The sequence below is a fragment of the Acomys russatus genome, chromosome 31, assembly GCF_903995435.1.
Source record: "Acomys russatus chromosome 31, mAcoRus1.1, whole genome shotgun sequence".
NCBI classification, from domain to species: domain Eukaryota; kingdom Metazoa; phylum Chordata; class Mammalia; order Rodentia; family Muridae; genus Acomys; species Acomys russatus.
The window spans coordinates 41,042,693-41,070,621 of NC_067167.1; the positions used below are offsets into that span (position 1 = coordinate 41,042,693).

The 27,929-nt window shown below is 38.5% G+C and overlaps 1 protein-coding gene across 6 annotated transcripts in view; it reads right to left on the reverse strand.

Annotated features, from left to right (window-relative positions):
* Positions 1 to 27,929, reverse strand: part of Ralyl (RALY RNA binding protein like) — a 675,570-nt gene that overhangs the window by 83,997 nt on the left and 563,644 nt on the right. For all 6 annotated transcript variants that reach the window (XM_051139878.1, XM_051139880.1, XM_051139877.1 and 3 more), the window contains one exon: positions 7,750 to 7,797. In XM_051139878.1, the coding sequence (XP_050995835.1) occupies positions 7,750 to 7,797 (48 nt within the window). The remainder of the gene's footprint in view (positions 1 to 7,749; positions 7,798 to 27,929) is intronic.

Below are 27,929 nucleotides of genomic sequence, written 5' to 3' on the forward strand. Positions count from 1 at the left end.
GAGCATACACCATCTTGTACCCTGGAAACTTATATTGCACTGAGTGTGGAATGATTGCACAAAATCATGAGCAAAGCAGCAAATAAAGTCCTCAGCGTAGATGGAAAAAGTGGAGATAAAACCAGCTTAGGAGGGAAGTATAGGGACCGTGTCAGAATGAGGCCTCCTAAGGTGCTTAAGGTAATCAGGACACACCTCTGACTGAGGCTGGGTTTAAAGAAAATAGAATTAGCACGGGGGTAAAAATACGTTGCCTGTATCATTAGAAGGAACTGATAATTAGAACACGTCATTATTCTGACTGTTTTCCAGGAATGTAAATTAAAATAAAGTCATCCGTAGAGTTAGCTACTAACATGTTTTTTAGCTGAAAAGAAAATCAATAAAATTCCTACTCTGACTACAAGAAAAAAATGATTTCACCACAAAATGTATTTCCATCAAACACCAAAAGGAATAAAGGTATGTGGATGCTAGCTCACATATAGAAATATGCCGTCCAGACATTCAAATGAGTCATATGATTTATTCTGCATACTTATATGCATCAACATTTTATATGATAGAATATTTGAGAAGCATAACAGCTTAGTGACAAAATACTAGGTTATACTTACTCATTTATTTTTAAACTATTTACTAACAAACAAGATATATAGTTATATTACCCAGAACAAAAGAAAAGGCATTGTTGATTTATATTCATGATTGTTATATATTTTATTTTTGATACCATTATATGAATTTTAATTTTGCCACTGATTTAAAGCAGTCAATGAATAAATCAATGTGACATTCAGAGAATAAGACAATATACAATTCAGAGAAGAGAAACTAGAATAGGAAAAACATAATTAAAATTTTTCTACAGGAAGTTTTTCATAAAAGTATATCTGTGTACATATGCTTCTGAAAATGTAACACTCTTTTGGGAAAATAATACATAAAACATAATAAAAGTATAAAACTGTTTTTACTGGTTTGGTAAAAATCCATTTATATATATTGCATGATAAAATAAAGGAACCTTTTAACACAAAGACCATCTCCTACATGCCTAGAAAGGAAGTCAAATGTAACAGAGGTCCAGAGGGGCCCTATCTTGTGAGAACTGTCAAAGTCCAATAGAGCCGAGGACCTGCTGGCAAAGAGCAGTGGATGTCAGCACACCAGGGTTTTCTTCAAAGCCTACACCTGGATGAGGAAGAAAGGGTTGTGAATATAATCCACACCAACAGAGATCTGGGAATCAGAAGGGTCAAGAAAATTTGCCCCTCATTTCAATCACAAAACAAAATGTACATTACTTATTTATAAGGTGAAATCACAGAGGTCCCTAAGTCAGTGGACCAAAACACAATACTCAAGGCCATCAAGAAAAGGAAAATATGACATTTAGCTCATCTTCAGGTCAGAAATTACCATTTGAGGTAAAAGAGTTCCCTAGGTTTTCACGTGCATTGAAGAGGTTCATTAAGTAAGAAAACCTAATAATTGGGTGAAGAAAATCCCCAGAGCACAAAGAGATACATAGAGAGGTAAGACCTTTATGGTGGATGGGCTGAGCAAATGAGCTTCCATATTCATTGACATTCCAATTACAGTGCCCTTCAACTCTTAACAACGCTTTCTCGGTCCCTGAAACATCTGTCAATGTTTTATAACATTCTCTATGTGCTGCGTTCCAGAATCTTTGTCTGGTGCTGGGTCTTCCCTCCTCTCATCTCTCAAAGGCAAGTGGCTTTCTTCAAAGAATCCCTTGGGATTTTCACCAACTCCATTGCCACTCTGATGTGACTGTAGGAATCATCATATGTGACACACAAACGAGATGAAAGGAGGCATGGACACTCCAAATGTGGGCAAAATTCTAATTTTTATAATATTTAATGCCAGTGGAAGCTGTCTTAAATATCTTTGGACACCTTTGAGTTTATTAGAAATAAAAGGAAGGACATTGGGCTCTAATGCATAAAATTTAACATGACAGATGGAAAGGGGTCAGTTTTTCTGGCCTTGGGAGTTGGGCTAGGGTTTCTAAATACAGAGGGTAGTATATGTGGGGGGCAGGTGACAAAGAAGGAAACAAACTTTTTTTTTCAACAGAATCTACTCTACAGTAAATTTAATTAGTTTATCTTTATAAATAGCACTGGGAGTTAGGACAGCTCATTTGAAATTACAGGCTGTACACAGGAACTACAGCCAGCACAATGGGATGGAACCAGACTTTCAAAGGTGGTTCAAGTCCTTTAAATGGCTTCTATCATCACTGTATAATTTCACTCATTCTCACAAGTACATTTCTACTCCTTTCTGTTAGGTATCCTTAATTTTCCCTAATAGTGGTTATTCAGAAAAAATTGTCTTCTAATACTTGTTGAATAGATAAGGGTTATTATGAAGCCAAACATATAACTGTTCCTTTCCCAAAGTTAATTTTAAAGTCAATGCTTGAAAACCCTTTTTTCTACTTGCCCGTAAATAAATGTAATAAGAGTTAGTGTAAGTACAGTTCTTAGAAGAATTTTCAAAGTTCTTTACAGGAAAAATTTACAAGTTTCAAATAAACTTTTTGTGTTTGACTCTTATTTGCTTTAAATAAAAATAGAGATTGATGATAGTATTTCTAAGCAAAAGGTAAAAGATGATAAGCCTAATTTTGGTTGATAAGATTGTCGTAGCTTGTCTCTTAGAAGGAGATTAGTTTTCATCCCTTCTCATCAAGGCAAATGTGCTACAGATAAGAGTGACTTAGTGCCATATTGACATAGGCATAGAAAGTGAATATAACCTTCCTCTCTCTGAGAATAGTTTATTGCTAGGCTTTAGCAACAATGGTGTTTGGGGAAATATATAAACAAAGCCCCATGTCCCTCAACTTTTTCCAATGGGGCAAATGCTATAATCTTCTGAGTTCTCCCTTTAGCTATTTATACCTTGTTCCCATAACCAAAACTATAGTGTGTGTATATATATATATATATACATATATATATATAAAAACATAAATAAACAAACATAAACAAAGGATATATTTGTCTGCTATATTAAAATTTTTTCAAGCTTCCTAAATGACTTTATTTATGTTTATGATGCATTTATTTTTTAAATACAAGTTCTACTAAATAAAAGCCATGTTGTTAAGGGTTTTTTGCTAATAACTAGTAAGATTTCAAAAAAAAAAAATCAAAGACTGAAAGTTTAAAATGTGCATATATTTTTGCTGTCTTTGTCTAACAGAACTTTATTCTTCACTAGTCTGTATAAAGTACTTGATGTTTTTTTGTTTGTTTGTTTGTTTGTTTTTGTTTTATATGTGTGTGTTTTTTGTTTTTTGGGTTTTTTTTTGGTGGCACTAAAGTAAGTATTGAATTAAACTGCCAATTGCTCAGAAACTGAAGACATTTTCTGTGAGCACTCGGCATGCTCGGGGCAAATCTCTTTTTACTGTACTTGCAAGCATATTTATGTCAATGCTTGGTTCTCCTAATATACAACTGCCTGCATTCAGCAATACCAACTTCCATCAAAGAAAATACCAGTGAAGGCTGAAAAAATATTATTAGATATTGCTTTTTTTAATGCAATACTCAGAGTAAGTACAAGAAAAAACTATGTCTGGGCCCGAGTCACCCAGTTACGTTAACACCCCCAAACATGCAGAAGTGGGGTGGGAATATGAACATCTATGAATCACGTATGAAGCCGTTGTTTCTGAAGGGTGACCTCCCTTTAGCCACACGCGGGGTTGCGGTTCCCCAAGACCATGTTTCTGCAGTTTCCAGCTTCCCATTTGACTAGGTATGCTAGAACAGGAATTCACGATGGATCAGGAAAAGGAACCATTCGTTAGGCCTACCATTGTTATCATCACCCCAGCTTTGGTTCTTTACCCTGTCAATAGCTTTTATTCCAAAAGCAGCAGGAGTGTCTAGCTGGAAGGACTTGTGTCATTTGTTTCTTCACAGACCCTCCAAGACACGTATACCAGTGCTCCACCTTATAGGTCAGCTCAGCAAGGCCCATTTTGTACAGTCAATTTAAATATCAGCAAGTGCCTTGCTTCTTGGAATTGCTAATTTGATTATGCTAAAATGTTTTTGTTTTGCCCTTTCAGATTCTTAATTCTTATTTAGCAAAGATTTTTTTTAAGCAAGTGTCTCTGTTAAACATAACCAGTGTCATTTATTTAATTTTTCCTAAACAAAGAAGCATGATCTTAAGAAATAACACAATGTTCACTTCACTGTCTCTCTGCAGGAGTGCTGAGCTACAACAGAAATGCCACTCAAAGGCGTGACCATGGCCTGTGATGGAACCACTGTTGAGTGATGATCTTATTACCTTGATATATAGACATGGCCACACAAATGACAGTATAATACATATTTACCATCATTGTTAATGTTGTTGATTTATGCCAACATATGACCTTGATTCAGCACTGGAAACATAGTAGGAATATTGCTAGTTATTACATAATTTTACAAATTAAAAACAAGAATGTAACAAACAGCAGGTTTTGCCATATTAGGTAACATACCCCAGTTTGCAGTACTGTGCAAAATATTTGGGGAAAGCCTACATAAACACAAGCTGAACATATCGTAGGCAGATTAATTGTTTGACTGCTGCCGTGCCTCCAGGTCCATGTATCTCGTCCAGCCGTTCTTGCTTGGTTTCCCTTTGTGGGATTCTGTGTTTACAGGGAGCTAAGCCACTACTGGCAGATGCTTATGTCTCTCTTAGCCAAGTGTTTGAAAAGAGGAAGAGAAACTAATGAGAGCACATACTGTTTGGATAGCCTGTTAGTAACATAATCATGATTACCTACTGTATACTTAGAAGCGAAACACATTGTATATCAGACAAGCAAGTAACATTGAAAATTGGCTGTAGTTAGGTTTTTTGTGTGCAGTGGAAAGTCCTCAGAGAACTGCAGTCTCGATAATATTTTGACTGCGTAAGGTCCTCAGTCTTTGCAAAGTAAGGTCTATTTTCCACCTTCCACCTTAGATAACTATTTTTATAAACAGTAAAATAGATATATATCCTTTTTAATTAAATAAAAAACTAATTAATTACATGTGTATGTGAGAGAGAGAGAGGGAGAGAGAGAGAGAGACAGAGACAGAGAGGCAGAGACAGAGGGAGGGCGGGAAGGACGGAGGAAGAGAGAGGGGGAGGGAAAGGAGGAAGAGGAAGGTGTGTGCCACATGTACTGAAGTCAGAGGCCAAATCTGTGCAGTCAGTCCTCTTTGTCTTTTGTGGGGCCTGGTAACTGAACAAAAGCTGCCAGGCTTGCATAGAAGACACCTTTACCTACTGACCCATCTCACCAAGGCCTCTGTATCTTGTCTTTAACAACGAGAAAACTGCATATTGGATATTTTTACAAGGTCAGAAGACTTAGTGTCAAGACATGTTTGCTACCTTATAAAACAAAAATCATTTAAATAGAAATTCACTTAGAAAACACCTAGAAAAGGGACTAACACAATGTAATTTTGATATACCATTAGATAACATATATTAATTGAAAACTTATTCAGTGTAATTAAAACAATGTTTTGTATCCTCATTAAATTCCAGCCGGGAATAGTTTTAAAACTATCAAAAGTTAAGCCAGGGTAGAGGTGCATGCCTTTCTTTCTTTCTTTCTTTCTTTCTTTCTTTTTATTTTTCATTTAAGTAATTTATTCAGATTACATCTCAATTGTTATCCCCTCACTTGTATCTTCCCATTCCCCACTCCCTCCCTCTTTCATCCTATTCCCCTCTCCTAGGTCTGTCACAGAAGGGGACCTCCTCCACCACCATATGATCACAGCCTATCAGGTCTCATCCTGGTAGCCTGCTTACCATTCCTCTGAGTGCCACTAGGCCTCCCCACCAAGGGGAGGTGTCAAATATGGAGCACCAGAGTTCTTGTCAGACTCAGTCCCTGCTCTCCACACAACTGTGGAGAATGTCCTGTTCACTGAGTAGATCTGAATAGGGGTTCTAGGTTTACTGAATGCATTGCCCTTGGTTGGTAAAATAGTTTGAGCAGACCCCGCTGGGGTCTTGAAGGTCATGCTTTTAATCCCCTCTTTCAGGAGGCAGAGGCAGGAGGATCTCTATGAGTCCGAGGCCAGCCTGGTCTACAAAGTGAGTCTAGGACAGCCAAAGATACACAGAGAAACCTTGTCTCAAAACAAAACAAAACAAAACAAAACACCCAATAACAACAACAACAAAAAAACTATCAAAAATTAGAGTTTTCAAAGAATGTATGGGAGAGCGAGATGTGCTGGATGTGAGAGGGCTCAGAGAACCCAATTCAGTTTGGGAGTAGTATTTCCAATGTGCCCTAAGGCATGAAGTCAAGTGAAGGAGGTGGTCAGAGGTCTGAGGTGGAACAGCACACAGAGAGGACACATGGTTGTCTTGTAGAAATGAAATATTCTTCATAAGTGGAAAGGAAACCCTCAAGAGATCACAAGGCTCCTTTGCCCTTTGGGATCTATTAACTCACAAAAGCCCAAATCAGCTGTGCGTGACAAATGGATAAACAGATAAATGAGTGGAAACATACAATAAGGTAAGCATTTCCCCCTGACTTTAACTACAAGTACCATTAAAACGAAGGCATCCAGGGACTTAGATAAAAACCCGGGGAAAGGTTTTTAGTAGGTGATAAAGGGCAAAGGAGCCTAGTGATCCTTTGCAATAGGTCTGCATATCCAAAGATCTTGAAAGGAGACAGTGTACAATTAGAATGCGGCATTAGGGCTGATGTAGCCTCAAAAACAACCGTGGTAGCTCACAGAGCACAAGACCGATATTTGCTCCAGGTCCTAAGTCACCTGACGAAAGGACACATGTCTCTTCTCTGTGGAATGGTTTTGATAAATTTTACATAAAGACATAAAACAAATTCTCATTGTCATTTGCCCCTGGAGTTTTAGTGCAGAGACTCAAAGGATTTGTGGAGTTCTGTTGAGCTGCTGGTTCTGATCAGTTCAATGTGTCAGAAAGGTGAGTGGGTTTTAGGTGTTGTGGCCTTCCTTCCTCCCTTCCTTCCTTCCTTCCTCCTTCCTTCCTTCCTTCCTCCTTCCTTCCTTCCTTCCTTCCTCCTTCCTTCCTCCCTTCCTCCTTCCTTCCTTCCTTCCTCCTTCCTTCCTTCCTTCCTTCCTTCCTCCTTCCTTCCTTCCTTCCTTCCTTCTTTCCTCCTTCCTTCCTTCCTCCTTCCTTCCTTCCTTCCTCCCTCCCTTCCTTCCTTCCTTCCTTCCTCCCTCCCTTCCTTCCTTCCTTCCCTTCCTTCCTTCCTTCCTTCCTTCCTTCCTTCCTTCCTTCCTTCCTCCTTCCTTCCTTCCTTCCTCCTTCCTTCCTTCCTTCCTTCCTTCCTTCCTTCCTTCCTTCCTTTTGGAGTCATATTGACTTTCAACTTTGAGAATTCTAAGTCAACATTGGTCTAGAAAATAATTAAATGTTTAAGATGTTATTCAAATATTACCAACAAAAATTTTGGCTTCAGCAACTCTAATGCTCAATTCTAATTCCAAGACCTACTCCATGTCAATATATATAACAATACTAAGAAAATATAAATATATCTGTGTGACAGTTGTAGAAACTTCACATTTTAAATTTGCAGTCATAAAATCTTATTTCAAGTATTTTAATTAATAGCTTCACTAAGTAAAATGCATAACATAGAAGATAATACAGATTACTGAAAACAAGATGAAAAAATTCACATACCGATTGTAGAAATCATCTCTGTAGTAATCATAGTCAAAGACATAACCACTAAGGATGAAAAAAAAATAGCAGCAGTCAGTATGTGTTTATACCATGTTTGTTTTAATATTCACTTTTTATTTTATTGCAAGAATAAACAAAATGGTTACTTTATACCAACACATTTTAATGTTATTAGCTTATAAAGGGCATTATAAGATAAAATAATGTTCAATTTCCTATATTATATCAGACTATCATTACAGATTGGCAATTTATGGTATTAAAATGGGTTCAACACATGAATTTCAGTGATGAGGCTGTTATGCCCAGCTTCCTAGAGAATAGAAAGCGAAGACTGTCTACATCTATTTGGATAGTGATCTTCTGTGAGGCACTTTATATGCATTTTACTTTTAGTCAACAAAATTACTCTGTTGTATAATGTAACCACAGTATAGAAGACCCACATGGTTGACTGAATTCATTTTGTTCTCTGTGTAACACCGCTGGCTGTCCTGGACTCACTTTGTAGACTAGGCTTGCCTCAAACTCACCAAGATCTGCCTGCCTCTGCTTCGCGAGTGCTGGGATTAAAGGTGTGCACCATCACACCTGTCTTGAATTTTTATCACTACCAAGTGGCAGTTGGACAATTTGTGATGAAACCTGAATCCACATCTGGAGCAATTTTTACCCTTTCAGTATTCCCCACAATAACAAATCTAAATTCCGTAGTTTATGTATTTCATAAGCTATAGAAGGCAGTAGTTTTATTCTGTATTTTTTATTTAAATTTTTGTTTAAATTAATTTTTTATTTTTACATACACATTTATATTATTACACAATAAAAAGTGTTTAACTGTTTTCAGAACCCTTTTATGACTGAAGGGTAATTATATATATAACCATCATTTATTTTGTAACTACTTTCATACCAGAAAAATGAAAAGCCTGTATTAAAGTGGGATTGTCATTCTGGGTTTTAAGAGCAAATGCACACACATCTCCTCAGACTTACTGCCTACAGAAAGAAAAGGTTTAATGTAATTAGCTAGCCTATGTGAGTCAGCTGTCCTTAAGTGCTGCCTAATGCAACACAGGGGGTCTGAGTTGAAGTTTGGAAAAGTTAAGAGAAAACCTAGTTCATATTAAGTATGTGACTAGAAGACTGCACACTTCTGAGTTCTGGCTACAGGAATGCCATGTCTATTTCTCAATCCCAGAAGACCAATGCACTCACTGCTTAGAGAGCAAAAAGTAAAACAAAACAAAACACAAAACCTCACCTGTGCTTGTTAGTACAGATTAGTAAGTGGAGTGGTGTATGCTGTAGTTTGTGTTGCTTGCACGGATATGACTGTGTTGTTAATTGAGGGATTTTTCAAGACAACCCATTGGTTATTACCAAGCTCTGTGGCATAAGTGGTGGGACCTTCTTAATGCAACAATGCATAACTTTCTTCCATTGAATAACAAGTATCCTCGATAGCAAAGCAGACAGAGACACTCGCCTAAACTGTCACTGGGTTGTCTTTTTTCACATTAGACTGCTTGCTCACTTATCATAGGTGTCTGTGTCTGATGAGTTTTTAGACTATGTGGGTAAAAGACAAATACATATGCAATAGAACTGATATTTGCATAATATCAATGAGGTCTCCACAATAAAAAAATAAAAGAAAAAGGCCAAGCCAAGCATTTCATTTTAAGAACTTTGAATAGAATGTGTTTGTAAGCCAGTGACCTGGAGAGGAAAATACTCTAATTTAAATTGATATTCTTTGTACATTTATTATGTAATCCCATTTAGTCCTCACTATGCATAAAAGATACAGTGATCTCGCTTCAAAATTTGGTAAACAGCATGCCATCAGGAGGGAATGAGGCACTTGGACCTGGAAGCAATCATTTCTTCCTCAGACTGAATGTCAGTCTGGTTGTGTCAAAATAAGCCCCCTTCCTCCTGCTCCAGCCAGCTTTGCTCCACTCCAGGGCCTTGGCCTCTGGTTTTCATGGACTTTAGAAAACTTACATTGGCCAATCAGTCTCTACTCCTCTAGGATGTAATTTCAAAGCTCTCTCAGCTTGACCACTAAGGAACAGTTTCCTTAAGTACATGGGAACCTTCCCATTGAAATAAAATTATCAATGGCAACATCCGAATGAAACTCTTCTGTGCCCTTACTCCCACCCTCTGCTCCACAGCCTCCACTGGTCACTAGCACACTCTATCTTGTTATGGGATTAACTCTTTTGTCTTCCTCATATGAAAGGATGCATAAGCAAACAGGCATTCTACAGCAAGCGCTCCTAATTTTTTTTCTACTTGTAGCCCCTTTTCACTCTAAAAATTTTATACATTAATTTTATAAATTGATTCTTTAGTATGCATCTAATTTTACTATTTATTAGGGTCAATTTGCGTGCCAATATGATACAGGTTCACGTTTGCTTTTCCGTAAGAAATTAAATCCTGGCTAAATCTTTCATATTGCAAGATGTACAGTATTTTCAGCACTTTCTGAGGTGATCAATATTTTAATTTATACTTATTAATGTTAGAATTCAGATTCACATAAAAGTTGCAGACGTACAGTTAGGTCCATTTGAGATAGTTAAAAAGAATTTGTCCTAATTCCAAACTGAATTTAACATAAAAACATTTTATTTCATGGAACTTCCATTATAAACTCAAGGGGCAATTTTGATGATCAAATATTCTAAAAGTGTAATACAATGATATAATAAGTTGATGCATACTAAATAATGATGATAGGAAGATATTAAAATTTAGTAGATGATACTAAAAGGTTTTGTTTTTATAAAATTAAGCCATTATATATACTTTTTTTCTTCTTTTTTATTTTTTTATTTTTTTATTGTTTTGAGACAGAGTTTCTCTGTGTAGCCTTGGCTGTCCTGGATTCACCTAGTAGACCAGACTGACCTCGAACTCATATAAATCCACATGTCTCTGTCTCCCCTGAGTGCTAGGATCGCAGACATGCTCCACAGAACCTGGAAAGCCATTGTATTTCAGTAGTGACAGTAAAACTCTTGTAGTTATTAGCGTGAAAAAGTCTCTAATCTGCCAATGGTTTTTAGGCAGAATTTGCTGGTCAGGTACAGTGTCACAGCACACACTGTTTAGAGTGAGCACACCATGCTTAGAATCAAGGCTGCAATGAAGTCACATGCTACTGCACTGAACAGATGCATGCTGTCAAAATATCTCAGATTCATTATGCATTTGCTTTCAAATCATCATTTGCTCAGAAACCTTGTACTGCTGCCAGTTTTATTCATGACTTCTACATTCAGTTTTGTGACCCTATATGAGGTCACAAGATCAATTTAAGAAGCTCTAGCAGAGAATGGCACTTCAGTCACAGACGGCTTACGCCCATTTTGAATAAGGCAGGGAGGAGGATGATCGTTCTCACTACAAAGAAAGATGGATGTCTGAAGTGGGAGCACGGATGTCTGAGGTGGGAGTGCGGATGTCTGAGGTGGGAACGCAGGGACTACCTTCTCTGACTGTTGGCCACCATGTGTGTGTTTTCAAATATCACACCATGGCCTATACACATGTACAATCATTAAGCGCTTTTTAAATCAAAGGGAAAGATACTTCCATTCACTGCCTAGGTACTCAAATTAAACAAGGCCTAATTACTAAGCACGGATCCCCCTGACCACACTGAGCAACCCCCCTTTCTTTTTGTACCAGCTCAGATCAGCTCCTAAGAGCTCACTGGCCTTATGTTTGAGTGAGGTTGAGTTGAATTTTTGTCCCTTTCTGCATTGTATGTATTTCAAAGTCTTCTTTGCCTATCACTCTAAAAATGGCCCCCACTTGCCGGAGATTAGGTCTTGCAGTTGGCCACCAGGTCTGAACCCATTCCTTAGATGTGATCATGAAGAAGCCACTATATTAAGCCTGTTTTGTAGATGTACTGCTTTCCTCCTATACACACTCTGGTCAGTCTTCATAGAGATAAGAGTCAAGGAGGTCTCTGTACAGTGGCACATTTCTCAAGAAAATTGGTGATGTAAATATCAGTACATCATTAGTACATTATCACACGGACATTGCTTTTTCTGAGGTATTAAAGAGGACCATTTTAAGGCTTTTGATTAAGATGACACAAAAGTTTCGATTTTCAAATTTAACAGTTACAAATGTCCCCTCTCACTTAATAATCTTCCTGTGTCTTAAGCACTTCCTAGATCTCCTTTCTTAGCTACATTTTCCTGGTGCTGTCTAGAATAAATGTGTAATAATATAAATCGAAATAATATCAAGAGAATGATATTGAGCAGTTATTAATTCTGACAGCTTCATTTGAAAACTGTACACCAGATACAACTCTAGAAATAAGAGATTCATTAAGTAGCTACTGAGTAATGGGAAAAATCCTTTTCCTTTAGTGGAAATTCTTAAGATTCTCAGATGTTTGGGGAGCTATTTCCATAGTTCAAGAGAAAGAAAATATGGGTGAATTGTTCTTATTAGCTTTTCTAAAAGATAGTTTTATATTATCTCATGACACAGAGTTTAATTATAAAAATAATCCATGACACACTGGACAATTAATAAAGAAGTTATTAATATAGATGACAATAATGTTTACACTTCATGTACCTTTTGAGAAATGCTTCAATAAAGTAAGAATCTTCTGGAAATGGAAAGTGTGTGAGAAGAAAATTTTCGTTTTCACTTTTCTCATCAGTGATTTAAATTATCTTGTCTAGCCTACTTACTCTCTGTTCCGTCCTGACTGTAAGAGACGCATGTGATCATGAGTTAGAATGAAGTGTCCTACGCTGTGTGTGATTCTGACATCCCACCTCCTGCCCCCATGAACTCATTTCTGCCTGTCAAAAATTAAAAGGGAATAGAGTGCACACTGTGTGGTTGTCTCAGCAATCACACAGAGTCTGTTCTTTTCTTAATAGCTTGCCAGAGCGACTACTGCCTGAGACCTTAAGCCATAGGATCACCCTAAATTTTCAAGAAAGAAGAGATTCCAAGATCTGAAACGTGACCTCCCTGCGTCTCCTCCATTACACTTCTACAGCATTCCTCTATACTTATTCTTCCGTAGACTATGTCGCCTCCATCTCTCATTCCTCTATACTTATTCTTCCGTAGAATATGTCCCCCCGTCTCTCATTCCCCTATACTTATTCTTCCATAGACTATGTCACCCCCCCGCCGTCTCTCATTCCTCTATACTTATTCTTCTGTAGACTATGTCCTCTCCCGTCTCTCATTCCTCTATACTTTTTCTTCCCTAGACTATGTCCTCCCCCGTCTCTCATTCCTCTATACTTATTCTTCTGTAGACTATGTCCCCCCCATCTCTCATTCCTCTATACTTATTCTTCCGTAGACTACGTCCCCTCCCAGTCTCTCATTCCTCTATACTTATTCTTCCATAGACTATGTCCCCCCCGTCTCTCATTCCTCTATACTTATTCTTCCATAGACTATGCCCCCCCCGTCTCTCATTCCTCTATACTTATTCTTCCACAGACTATGTCCCCCCCGTCTCTCATTCCTCTATACTTATTCTTCCGTAGACTACGTCCCCCTCTGTCTTTCATTCCTCTATACTTATTCTTCTGTAGACTATGTCCCCCCCATCTCTCATTCCTCTATACTTATTCTTCCGTAGACTATGTCCCCCCGTCTCTCATTCCTCTATACTTATTCTTCTATAGACTATGTCCCCCCGTCTCTCATTCCTCTATACTTATTCTTCCGTAGACTATGTCCCCCTGTCTCTCATTCTTCTATACTTATTCTTCCGTAGACTACGTCACCCCCCCGTCTCTCATTCCTCTATACTTATTCTTCCACAGACTATGTCCCCCCCGTCTCTCATTCCTCTATACTTATTCTTCCGTAGACTATGTCCTCCCCCGTCTCTTATTCCTCTATACTTATTCTTCTGTAGACTACGTCTCCCCTGTCTCTCATTCCTCTATACTTATTCTTCCGTAGACTACGTCCTCCTCTGTCTCTCATTCCTCTATACTTATTCTTCCGTAGACTATGTGCCCCCCCTCTGTCTCTCTTTTTCTCCCTGCCCCCCACTACAACCACCATCACCAAACTGTGGAAATCTCTATTTAAAATTACCTGTCAAGTGATGGTAATCAAATTTGCAAAGTGTTTTATGTATCATAGCATTGTACTGGCAGGGAAGGAATTTCATTAAATATCCAGGCCAGCCCACATTCCTTTTTTTTTCCTCTTAGTGGAAGAGAGGTATGGCTTGGGATAGTACTGCTATAATCTGTGAAAGTTCTTTATATATAATCTTACTTAATGTATTTTCTTTAAATTAACAATAAGTAATCTTAAGATGTGCTCTCTCTAACTTATGGTAGGAATCTCATAAAAATGGATGCTGACATTGCTAATGCTATATATAAGGAAGCTTCAGAAATATAAAGCCTAAACATCTCAGATTATTAATGACATATATTCTTATGAATATCAATTATGAGCCAAATATACACTTGAGGTCATTTTTAAAGTTGAAAAATACATATGTAGAAAGAAAATAAATTCTATTCCAGAGGATTCATCTTTCCAGTTAAATATTTGTTAATATTGTGTAGACAGAACTGTTATCATGACCGAAGCGAGACCATGTTCAATTTCTTGCTTTTTTCAAAAAAAAATTTTATTCACTTTACATCCTGATTGCAGCTAATCTATTTGCGCCTATAAGACAGGACCCTTTTTCATTTATAATATCAGTAGCGTTGTGTAACAATCCAATCTCAGGCACCACTGGAAACAAGGTGATAATGAGTTTGATGTTCGGGGCACTGTCTAGGTAGAAAGTAAAAGCATGAAACACAAAGGTCTTTGTTTATCTGGTCACTAAGGCAGGTAAGAGATGATGGAAAGTGAGTAGAGTCCTTAACACCAACAAGCATTTCATGCTGATGCCTTTAAAATCAGATGTTCACTGTACTTGCCAATATACTTTTATTCTTTTTATTTATTTTTATATGCTTTCATTCTAATAGTTTAGATTTCCTCAACATTTACTGGAAGTATGAATTGTACAAGTAATTGGCTAGCAGCATGAAGACACACTATTTCTTTTATTGGTGAAGATTAAGTGAGGACCAAGTAACTTTCTTGGAATTTAATTTAAATTTTTTCATTTATAGAAGAAATCACAATTGATTGGGTTTTACAATATATGCAATCAACTTTAATCCCTTTGAATTAATAAAACCAGTTTTATTTGAATATACTAATGCACACGCCACTTTTTTGCCTCACAGAACTTCATTAAGACATAATCTTACGAATATTAATAAACATTCTCACATAAGCAGAAGGCGGATCACTGGTTTCTTAGCAGCCATCCTGCACATAATAAATCTTACCAGTGCATTCTCAGTTACTGTGTCTGGCTCCTAAATTACATTCAAAGATCAGTGATTGAGTCCTTATTTTAAATCAGGCATATTAGTGAAAGGTATAGATAATAACAGCTGAGAACCTCAGGGAGTGCCAATCTAAGGAGGAAGGGATACACATGTGGTTGTACTCAGAAGCAGAGTTCAGGAAATGAGTAGACAGGAGTAATGTCAGCTTTCTTGTTAGGGCTCTATTGCTGTGAAGGCACACCGGAAGGCACACCGCAAGGCGCTCTGATAAAGGAGAGTGTTTCAGAGGACTAGCCCACTGCTGTCACGGCGGGGAGCACAGCAGTGTGTAAGCTGTGAAGGCACACCGTAAGGCACTCTGATAAAGGAGAGTGTTTGAGAGGACTAGCCCACTGCTGTCACGGCGGGGAGCACAGCAGTGTGTAAGCAGATGTGGTGCTACAGAAGAGCTGAGAGTTCTAGGCCTTGACTTGCAGGCAGCAGAAGGAGACTCTGTGTCACAATGGGCATAGTTGGAGCATGTATGATACCTCTAAGGCTGCCCCCACAGTGACACACTCCCTCCAGCACGTCTACGCCTACTCCAACATAGCCACACCTCCTAACAGTGCCACTCACTCTGGGCCTATGGAGGCCAATTACGTTCACTCTACCACATCTGCTATGAGAAGAAACAGAAAGTTACTCAAGAGATGTGGATCAAACCAGGCTTCTTGGAAATGATGTAATTTTTATTGTACTTGTGCTTGTGAAAAAGAAGGATAGAAAATAATTGTTGAAAAGCTAGCTTTTTTATGCAATTTTAAATTCACGGTAGAAAAATGTGAGACAGTTGTGGATAGGGCAAAATGAAAGTCATATCTAATCATTTTTCATATAGATAAACACAATTACATCATATATGCTGAATTTTAAAAGGTTATAGCAAATCAGAAGTATCCTTAATTGTACCTATAAAATCATTCCTAACTCACATTATTCATAGTTGAGTAGACTTATAAACTTCAAATCTGTTCATTTTTCATTTAAAAGAAGACACATAAAACTGTATATTTACTATGTATTGGCAATGAATTTTGTTATGTACATATATTCCAAATATAAGATCGATGAGGTGAATCTCTTAGCGTAACTTCCATTGGCAACAGTTACTTCCCTGCAAGTGTGGTTAGAACAGAGGGGAGGAGGAGGAGGGACACTAAAGGATTGCAAAGTAGTCAGTAGACGTGTTTTGAACCCTAACTAGTTGTGGGTTAGGATTATTTTTTACTTTAAGAAGGCTGGAATGGTTTGAGTGACAGTATGATTTCCTATAGGTTCGTGTGCTTGAACACCTTGTGCCTAGTTGATGATGCCATTTGAGGAGGTTATTGCATCTTTAGTAGGTGCAGCCTTGATGGAAAAAATGCAGTCACTGAGGCCTGGCTTTGTCTTCTGCCTCCTTCCTGCTATATCTCTGGTCAGTTGAGCTGGGATATTTCAGGACCCTGTTCCTTTCCCTGTGGCCCCTCCCACCATTATGGACTCTCCCTCTAGAATGGTGAACGAGGCTGGAATGTTTCTGTCTGTCTGTTGCTTGCTTTTGGTTATGGTATTTTATCATAGCAACAGGAAGGAGACTAACACTAGGCAATAAAATATCTAAAGACTTCAAACAAGTGAAATAACCCACAGGAGCCAGATCTGCAGGAGGATCAGGAGTTCATGCTGATTTTCAACAACCCTGTAAATTGTACCTTGAGCTGCAAAAACACCTGTTTTAAAACACAATACAAAACGACAGCTATTTATGTCCCTTACATCGCTTACTCGAGTCAACTATTCCACACACATAAAACTGTACTTCAATTGAAACGCCACCAATGCTTTGGGAGAGGAGTGGAGTTTGCATATCAGTGAGAAGGAACAGAAAATAAAGTTTCTGTCTCTTGGGTGGGTTTACACGGTTTTGAGTTTGTACGGTCTGTCTTGAAAGAGTATCAGTGGTGACCTTTCTCCATGCAACACTCTGCGAGGAAGGGTATTAAAACATGCAATTCCCAAGCGGCTGTGATCTTTCTCTTCTATCTCTGGGTCTGTAATGAATCAAAAGAAATGCATATGGATCCGGCTCACGATTTTACATGGCAGCCTCATTATTTTCTCTCACCGTAATGAGAATGAAGAAGAGCAGAGTGGTGTGTACCTGGTCAGACAACTGTCATGGTGAGACAAACCAACCCAACCTGTACGAGCTCTAGGACCTGCCTGTCTGGATCCCAAGAGTCTCCACGTACTCTGACCATCATTTTTTTCTTGCTAAAAACGTTACAGTGACAGCTCAATAGCAAAGTTGTGTCAGTTACTGCCCAAAGTCTGTAAGACAAGGTACGGACTCCTCCAGGGTCAGGGACTCCTCTCACGCAGTTCTTTCTCCGGTTGGTCTCTTCATTGCTCAGTGGCTCAGCCCGTCAACAGTCCTCAGCACCTGCTGCTTCCTTGGCACTGCTCTGAGAGCGGAACATCTCAGTATCTGCTTGATATTAGCTCACATCTTTCATAGCATTAACTTCATCGTTTGCTCAGCAATTCCTCCATCTGCCAGCATAGGCCATATCTCCTTGCTGTGGAAAATGCATCCATTTTTTAAAGGGTGTAACTCAAGCTCCACATTTTCCTCATTTATAAAATTTAGTTAGATTAAATTCCAATTCTGGAGCTATCCTGAGGTTCTAGTCTTTCTGTATTTATATCTGATCCAGTCTTGCCAGCTCTCTGCTTTTCTTGTCCCACAGTTTATCTGTACAAATTCATTTCTATCAGCCTTTCCCATCACAAGCCATCCCTTCTATCCTATTAATCATCTTTGTCTTTTGTCTTTGAACTTAATCCAATTTGTCCGGCTTCCTCGGCACTGAAGTTTTCACCTAAATATTCTGGGAGGGCCCATGTCGGAATGCAAGCGGGTACGATCCATCTCCTTGTTTCACTTGAGTGTCACGATTAATGTTCAGGTCTCAGTCTTATGGCACATTTTGCACAGTTCTGTGGAAGCAGAAATTGCATTTGACTATTTATAAAGCTGCCTCACTACATGATAAACTCTGAAAAGGCAGAGTTTTGGTGGCCAGCCAGCCGACAGTTTGTGAATTCAGTGTTCCAGTTTCATGGAACTTTCTTCTATTCTGCTATAGTATCTAATTTTTGAAATGTTTGTATTAGAGTATAGGAATACCTAAGTATTGAAATTAGAATTATGACACCATTACAATCACGTTTGGGATACTGATACGTCTCTTTCACTTATCAATTTATGATCTCTCTACATATTACTTTGAGATTAAAGGGACCAGATTCCATAATAATTTCTCCTCTTCTGGGGCACATCATCACACCTTGTCATTACAGACAATCAGAGGAAAACCTAGGAATACGAAAGAGGCAAGGGCATCTGCTTCCATGTTCCCTCACCTTTTCTTCTTCCTGCTGTGGCTAGCTCACTGTGGGTACCAGTGACCATCACTATACAACAGAGGCTTCCTACTCATCTCTTCGAAGGCCAGAGGACATTTAGCCAATTTCTCTACTGTTCCACCAGGTGCAACTATATCCACTTTAGTGGAAGACGAATCTTAGCCTTAAGGATCTCTTTAAGGTCGCTCTTTGCATCTTCTGTTCAGTCTCCTTTTGCACCCTCTTTGTAAGGAGGGTTTTTAAAAAACTATTTCATAGTGCTTTATACTATATTATTTGTTATTTAGATTTCTGGCATTCTTTTGATTTCCACTCTTTTAACTAGATGCAGATGGATGCTTTTCAGTCTGGGTACTTTTGTATTTTATGTGTTTGAAAGTGGCTTCTTGTCACATGTAGTAAAAAGGGATTATGCTGCTTACAAAAAGGCCTTTCATAGCTCATGCAATTTAATTTTTATTATAATGTTTTTACTTACTGGAATACATATATATACATAATCCTTTCATAAATAGATACTTTGCACAGTTCATAGCATTAGTATTTGATTATTATCAGTTGATTTACTGGATTTCAATATTTTAAATTTTTTAAGAAAGTTTTTCTTCCAGGATAAAAATATAAACTGCCCAATTTTATATGATAAGGATTAGCTTGAAAAATCATACATATTGATGATATAAAATATATGAGTTGTTATAGTTAACAATAATAATATTAACAGTTAACATTATTCGATAATGTTATAATACTTTATATATACCAAATCACGTGTTTTAAGAATCCTGTGATTCTGGCATTAATTTTGTGTTTTTACAAATGAAATAAATAGGTATTAATCGGATCAATTAGTGTCCATAGCATAAATCACATGTGTTGCTCTATTACACAGCGATGTTAAAGTCGCTCAGGCCCTAGTTGTAATTGTTAGTTAAATATCACTGTAAGCCATGCGTCGGGTACGGAACTTCAAAATCTATTGAAAGTTTAGTTGTCCAGTGTAGTTCTTTCTCTAGGTAATGATTCCAGTGTGCTTGCATGTTTGATACATCCCTGGGAAAACTAAGTCTAATATGTGTCAGTGCAGTTCCGCATTGATTTAAACAGCTGGAATACATACAGTTAAGGGAAATCAGAATTACACAGTATCTCCAAGCCAGACCCAATAGGAAAGTGGTCACTGAAGAAGGTTGTTTATTGTAGAGAAGAAAGCCTTTGAGAAGGATGGAGGCTGCTTGAATATTTCAAGCGCTGTTAAGTGGAAAAGCAATGGATGCTCTTCATTGTGGCTCTAGGAAGCAGTAAAAGTATTAATGAGTTGCAATTATGAGGAATAACATTACTGCTGGTACAGTAAAGAAATAGATTAATGTTTCACATAACCTGAGCAGGAAATACTATGGCAGAGCCCTGTGTGACCCAGCATGATACACAGACATGTATGCACCAAAAGGAGCCTAAAATCATTCCTTAGGATTTTGCGAAGATGAGAGTCGATACATTGTGCATTTCTGGACTATATTACAAGATAAGCTTTAATTATAAAATTATTGGTTTTACTAAAATCCAATTGTACTGCCTAAATGCAACATCCAGGTGGTCAAACGCAGGCTGGCTCCTCCTGCTTTCCTTAGTGGCACTTATGCTCTCCAAAAGTAAGTCTCCTCAGTCATGTGAAAGCCAAATGTGGGAGGAGAGGCAAAGGGATGTCCACGTTCCAGAACGTTCACATTCCAGAACGTTCACGTTCCAGGAGGAATTAAAAGAGCATTAAAAACTCGACAAAAAATGATAGTTTTTAATGCTCTTATCTGTAAAGTAAGAAAATAAAAACTAGGAACTCAGCCCTACTTACACAGGAAAAGACTGGAATGTAGGCCGGTGAAAGGAAATTAATGTCAGGTTCAAGCCCGCAAACACGTCAATCCACCCAAGCACACTGACACACAGAAAGAGGAACACTGTGACTCTATCGGTACATGCTACAGACTGTTGATAGAAGTTAAGTGGTATTTCTTAAATTCAAAGTGAAATAGCACTGATATGTAGCACTACTCAAAAACAGTAGCCCATAGGACAAAAATAAGTGGAAATATTGTTTTCCATTGAGATAGTGAAAGCACTTAGCCTAACATCAAAAGAACAGAATTCATTGCCAGAATTATTAAAATTGTCTCGAAGGTTTTAAGTAAATCTTAACTAAAGGTGAACGATCTACTTTGCATATGCTCTAGAATTGTTGATTTATAGACATAAGTGGAAAATTGGAGCTACGAGCCTTGTACAGTGGGTAAAGTAGTTGACATGCCAACCCCCCCCCCCCACTGTAAATTAGATGCATCCCTGCACGTGTAATCCCAGTGTTCTTATGGAGAGATGAGGATGGAAACAGGAGAATCACGGAAGCTTCCAGGCCTGCGTGTGTGGTGTACACAGGGCAAAAACAAGAAACTCAGCCTCAAATATCCAAACGTGCAAGTGTGCACAGACACAGCTTTTAAAAGTGAGCATATTGCATGCGCATTGAAGTGATCTGGACTTTATCAATGATGAGCTTTTATTTTTACATTTTTTATTAATTTCTTCATATTTCATCTTGATTGTTAGCCCTTCCCCTGTTTCCTCCCATTCTTCCCTCCCTCCCACTTCCCCCCTTCTCCCCTCCCCTATGGCTGTGATTGAGGGAGACCTCCTCCCCCTATATATGCTCTTAGAATATCGAATCTCTTCTTGGTAACTTGCTATCCTTCCTCTGAGTGCCGCCAAGCCTCCCCATGCAGGGGACGTGGTCAGAAAAGGGGCACCAGAGTTCGTGTGAGAGTCAGAATGATGAGCTTTTTGTATAAATATAGCTTAGTTTTGTAGTTTCTACCCACCCCTTGCAACCCTAGGAGATTAGGAGTTAGAGAGAGTCCCTGGTAGGCAGACAGATAAGGAAAGAGAAGATAGATAATATATATGACATATTTCCAAGGGGGCCAGCTACTTTTTCACCCTCCTGACCTGAGACTAAAGGCTTTCATCTTTAAACGAAGGTCTTTGTGGGCCTTTTCTTCTCCTACTAGGCCCCCGTTGATGGACTGGCTCAACCAGTACAAGGCCAAATCCATACGTGTTTAGACAATAATTACCGGTCAGTCAATCTGCACTTCTGCAAACTGGCCAGCACTAAATTTGGGAGAGGCGTGCATTTTAGGAACTTTGAAAACCTCAGCCTTAGAGAAGAGACTGGGTATCTCGGCTTTGCAGAGGGTCTTTTTCTCTGTGTTTGCTGCATGCATGCTTTTCCTCACCTCCAATAAACACCCTTCTTCAACAGCTGATTCTATCTGCTCCTGTCTCACCTGTTTGTGATTTCTCTGCTGTTACTTTCGGAAATAGAGATTTCTCATGCCTTCTAATTCTTTAGCTAGCAGAGAAAATGAAATTGATCAAGGCCCCTAGACTATAATATTCCCCTACACACACACACGCACGCATGCACACACACATGCACACACACGCGCACACGCACGCACGCGCACACACGCACGCACGCGCACACACGCACATACAAAGGCACACACACGTACATACACATGCACACATGTAAGTACACATACACTCACATACACATGCACACATACACACACGCGCGCGCACGCATGCACGCACGCATACGCGCACACACACACATGCACATACACGCACGCACGCGCACATACACGTACACACACGCGCACACACCACACGAGTTTGTAGATACTCTGGGTTCCTGCTTATTGCTGTTTTTCAGAATTTTAAGCTCTCATCTCTGTTTTTACATTGGAACTTTAGAAATGCCTGTCATTGCTATTGTTTCTTCACCATGGTCATTTTCAAATTGTCTGGCGTTTTCATTTCTTCAGTTAAAAACTCAACTGAATAATTGATCAGTTCAAGTAGGTCACTTCTTGTGATTCCAGCACCGAGGGTATAGAGAACAACACTAGGGGCTGCGTTTTCAGGGGTTTGTCTAGGCTTGGTAGATAGCAAAGCATACTTTGTCTTGAATACTTTCTGTTACCTTCACTATGAGAAAATGGCATTTCTGAACATAGAATTCTTGTGTTATATTTTTTTCCCTTGAGAAGGATCCTTTATTGCTTCCACAGTACTATACATCCTCAAGAAAACTAAGATTTTTTTTCCATTCAGTTTTGTAGCCTACAGTCTCTTAAGTCAGTCCCAGCTGGCTTAAAGTCTCCTGTATGCAAGGATTACAGATTCCTTGTCATTTTTGGTCTTAAAATTAGTCCATTTTTGGCATAGTTAGAATACATAATTTCTTACATGTTCAAATCTAAAATCCCTATTTAAAACAGATTTAACTGCATATTACTTTTAATTAATGATCTATATCTGAAACTTTTCCCTTTGGAAATATACCCCATGTTTTTTGTTTGTTTTTGTTTTGTTTTGTTTTGTTTTTGTCTTTGGTCATTTTACTTTTGTTTTGCTCAGGATAAAGTTATTAAGTTGTCTCTAAATAGGTCCTTATTATTATTATTGGTTGTGTTTTCCACTTGCAACCTCAAACCTTCCCTTAACTGCTAACAATGAACATTGTATAGGTTCTGAAGTTTCATTATGACCTACTGTTCCTTGCAAGTACTTTCCTCTGGAACAGACCCTCCTTGTAATAGTATTCAGCTTCTAGAACTAAAACGAATTCAGATGGATGAATTCTCCTTGGGATCCCTGAGCTTCATTGGTTTACTTTATACTAAGAAATTCTTTCTTTGCTTTCACATTTTTCACTTGTTATTTCTCCAACGTCTTTGTTGCCAACCATTAGAACTTATATATTGTTATGAATATAAATTTCAGATGTGAAATGGTTAAATATCCTTATTTTATAGTTGATTACTTGACACTGAAACGTGTGGCTCTCCGTGATCTTGCTAAGTTCATAGGCAATCTCTTCAGTGTCCATTACAAAGCCCCCTACCCTGGTCTTTTCCCTTTGAGCACAGGCATAGTTTCTATAATAGATGTACCCACCTGATTTTGTTTTGTTAGTTCAGTGATTGTGTAAAAAAAACTTGGGAGATTTCTCAGAAAATGGTGATGCACCATTAGGTTCTGGAAATCATTTGACTCCTTACTATTTTTGGATTCCTTCTTGTAAATTGAAAATGATATATAGTGCTCAAATCAATACCAGCATCTTAATATTTAACCATTACACATGTGAAAAGCTGGCCTTTGAGTTACCTGACATCCATTGCCCCAGCATTTGTCACAAAGGGAGACACTCTGCCCACTGCTGTAGGTTTCTCAGTGTACATACATATCCTTTGTTGTTAAATTCACACATCATGATTGTTGGTTGTTTCTTTAGAGTTTTGTGCTCTTGGATGGTGGTGGGTTGTGTGTGTGTGTGTGTGTGTGTGTGTGTGTGTCTGTCTGTCTCTCTGTCTTAAAATGGCCTGAAGAACAGTGCTATGTGGACCTGGCCTTTAAGAAGGAAAAGCATGTATGAGATGAGCTTCAATCAGATGTAAGTTGTTTTAGTCCTGAATTGAATACGAGGCAACAATGCATTCCTCAAAAAGAGATGCACATAAGCAGGGTTATATGCTGTATACTAACCGGCTCACAAAGGTTTGGGATCCAGGAGGCTTGGAGAACACAAGGCCCCAGCTCCACCCCCAGCCCCACCCCTGAATATGTGTCAAAAGTTGCTAACTAGGTGTTTGGAAAATAGACTATATAACTAAAGTACTGAACCAGTATTGTATCTTTTTTATTTACAGATAAATTAAAATGTAACATTAAAACAAGTGGGTAGGAGATCGGGGATACAAGACACTTTCCTCAACATAATAAAGGCTATATACAGCAAGGCAATAGCCAAAATCAAAGTAAATGGTGAGATACTCAAGGAAATTCCTCTAAAATTGGGAACAAGGCAAGGCTGACCACTCTCTCCATATCTCTTCAATATAGTACTCGAAGTTCTAGCCAGAGCAATAAGACAACAAAAGGAGATCAAGGGTATCCAAATGGGAAAGGAGGAAGTCAAATTATCCCTATTTGCAGATGATATGATAGTGTACATAAGTGACCCTCAAAATTCCACCAGAGAACTCCTACAGCCGATAAACACCTTCAGCAAATTGGCTGGATACAAAATTAACTCAAAAAAGTCTGTAGCCTTCTTATACACAAATGACAAGCTTGCAGAGGAAGAAATTAGGAAAACCTCACCCTTCACATTAGCCACAAGCAATATAAAATATTTAGGAGTTACTCTAACTAAGCCAGTGAAGGACTTGTTTGAAAAAAAATTTCAAAACTCTGAAGAAAGAGATTGAAGATGATCTGAGAAAATGGAATGATCTTCCTTGCTCATGGATCGGGAGAATTAACATAGTAAAAATGGCCATCCGACCAAAAGCAATCTACAGATTCAATGCAATCCCAATCAAAATACCTACACAATTTTTTAAAGACATTGAAAGTTCAATTCTGAACTTCATATGGAAAAACAAAAAACCCAGAATAGCTAAAACAATCTTGTACAATAAAAGGTGCTCCAGAGGAATCTCCATACCTGATTTCAAACTGTACTATAAAGCAATAGTAATTAAAACAGCATGGTACTGGCACAGCAACAGGCTGGTTGATCAGTGGAATCGAATCGAAGACCCAGATATGAATCCACACATATATGGTCACTTGATTTTTGACAAAGAAGCCAAATCCATTCAATGGAAAAAGGATAGCATCTTCAACAAATGGTGCTGGTCTAACTGGAGGTCTGTGTGTAAAAAAATGCAACTGGACCCATATTTGTCACCTTGCACAAAACTCAAATCCAAGTGGATTAAAGACCTCAACATAAAACCAGAGACACTAAGTCACTTAGAAGAAAAAGTGGGGAGGAGCCTGGAACATATTGGCACAGGTGTCAACTTCCTGAACAGAACACCAACAGCTCAGGCCTTAACGCCAACAATTAATAAATGGGACCTCATGAGGCTGAGAAGCTTCTGTAAGGCAGGAGACACTGTCAACAGAACAAAGCAACGGCCTACAGACTGGGAAAAGGGCTTCACCAACCCTACATCTGACAAAGGTCTAATATCCAAAATATATAAAGGACTCAAGAAATTAAACACCACCAAACCAAATAACCCAATTGAGAAATGGGGCTTGAAACTAAACAGAGAATTCTCAACAGAGGAATATCAAATGGCTGAGAAACACTTAAAGAAATGCTCAACCTCCTTAGTCATCAGGGAAATGCAAATCAAAACAATTCTGAGATTCCATCTTACACCCATCAGAATGGCTAAGATCAAAAATTCAAGCGACACCACATGCTGGTGAGGATGTGGGGAGAGAGGAACACTCCTTCATTGCTGGTGGGAATGCAAACTAGTACAGCCACTTTGGAAATCTATCTGGTGCTATCTCAGAAAAATGGGAATAGGGCTTCCTCAAGACCCAGCTATTCCACTCCTTGGAATATACCCAGAAGATGCTCCAGCTCACAACAAGAAAATTTGCTCAACCATGTTCATAGCAGCCTTATTCATAATAGCCAGAACATGGAAACAGCCTAAGTGTCCATCAGTAGAAGAATGGATAAAGAAACTGTGGTACATATACACTATGGAATACTACTCAGCTAATAAAAACAAGGAATTCTCGAAATTTGTGGATAAATGGATTGAGCTAGAAATGATCATAATGAGTGAGTTAACCCAGAAGCAGAAAGAACCAAATGGTATATACTCACTTACATCTGCATACTAGCCCAAGGGGCATGTCCCACGAAAGCCTTCACTTACCATGAAACTGGGACAGAGGGGAGGACATCCTATTAGGACTCTAGATGAGAGAAGCATGGGAGAATAGCAAAGTAGAAGGATCCAGAGGGTCCTAGAAACCTACAAGTAGAACAATATGATAGGCAGATTTGGGCCCAGGGGTCCTGTTCAAACTAAGGCACCAGCCAAGGACAATACAGACGGTAAACTTTAAACCCCTACCCAGATCTAGCCAATGGACAGAACATTCTCCACAGTTGAGTGGAGAGTGTGATATGACTTTCTCATGTACTCTGGTGCCTCACATTTGACCATGTCCCCTGGAGGGGGAGACCTGGTGGCACTCAGAGGAAGGACAGCAGGTTACCAAGAAGAGACTTGATATCCTATGAGCATATACAGGGGGAGGTAATCTTCTTCAGGAACAGTCATAGGGGAGGAGAATAAGGGGAAAATGGGAGGGAGGGAAGAATGGGAGGATACAAGGGATGGGATAACCATTGAGATGTAACAAGATTAAATTAACAACAACAACAACAACAACAAAAAAAAACAGGTGGGTAGGTTAGGGTTTTACATTTCAGTGTGGTTTCTAGCACTTAGCACATAGTTCAATATTTTCCATTCCTGTTCCAGAAACTTAAACTTCTATTTAATTAAATTTTTTTCTATAAATTTTAATTTCTAAGAATGTTTTCCCATCTTTGTACCTAAATTTTTATTAATGCTTTAAGATGTGATATACTTTCCTATTTCAGGTGTTATTATTCTTAGATTTCATTGTAAATATTTTATTTCATTTCTGCTTATAATCCCACTATATCATCTATTTTTATAGAGTTTAGACTTTCTCTGAGGCAATTATCTTCCATGTTAATATTTTTCTTAATTGGTTGTTGGTCATATTTCAGAATAAGACAATAAGAACCTAGGTGGGAATGCTACTACATGTGTTTGTACACGTGTGTGAATGTATATGTATGTGTGTGTACATGCTTATATTGTACACATGTTCACGATGTGTTACCTGGGGTTAAGGGAGCCCAGTGTGGCAAGGTTTTAGGCCTAAATTGAGTTTCTCAGTCTGTATGTCTATGAGGATCATCCATTTCCTCAAAGAAGACTAACTGTTGTTCCTAAAAGATTATTTTTATCCTGCCACCAGAGACTAGAGGTTAAATCCCTAACAGGCATTGTCTGGCTTTCATGTAGGTTACACAATGTGGCAGACACTTTGCCTGCCAGCCAGATCCTGAACTCTTCAGCCTTTCTTGAAAGGGGGCCTGACAAGTGTCAGAACAAAGTTTAAGTTTATTCCTAAGCAAGTCCAACCTCTGGCTAGCAGCAGGTTGGACATTTTTCTCCCCAATCAAAAGTATTTTGAAGAAATTCTTGGTTCTCAAGATGGTTGTTTCAATGGCCTGACAGTTAAATGGAGGGGCACACATGTGTTTCTTTGTAGTATATTTACTTTTACCATGCTAGTTATGTTCCTGGTCTAATGTTAAAATAAAGGTCCTGT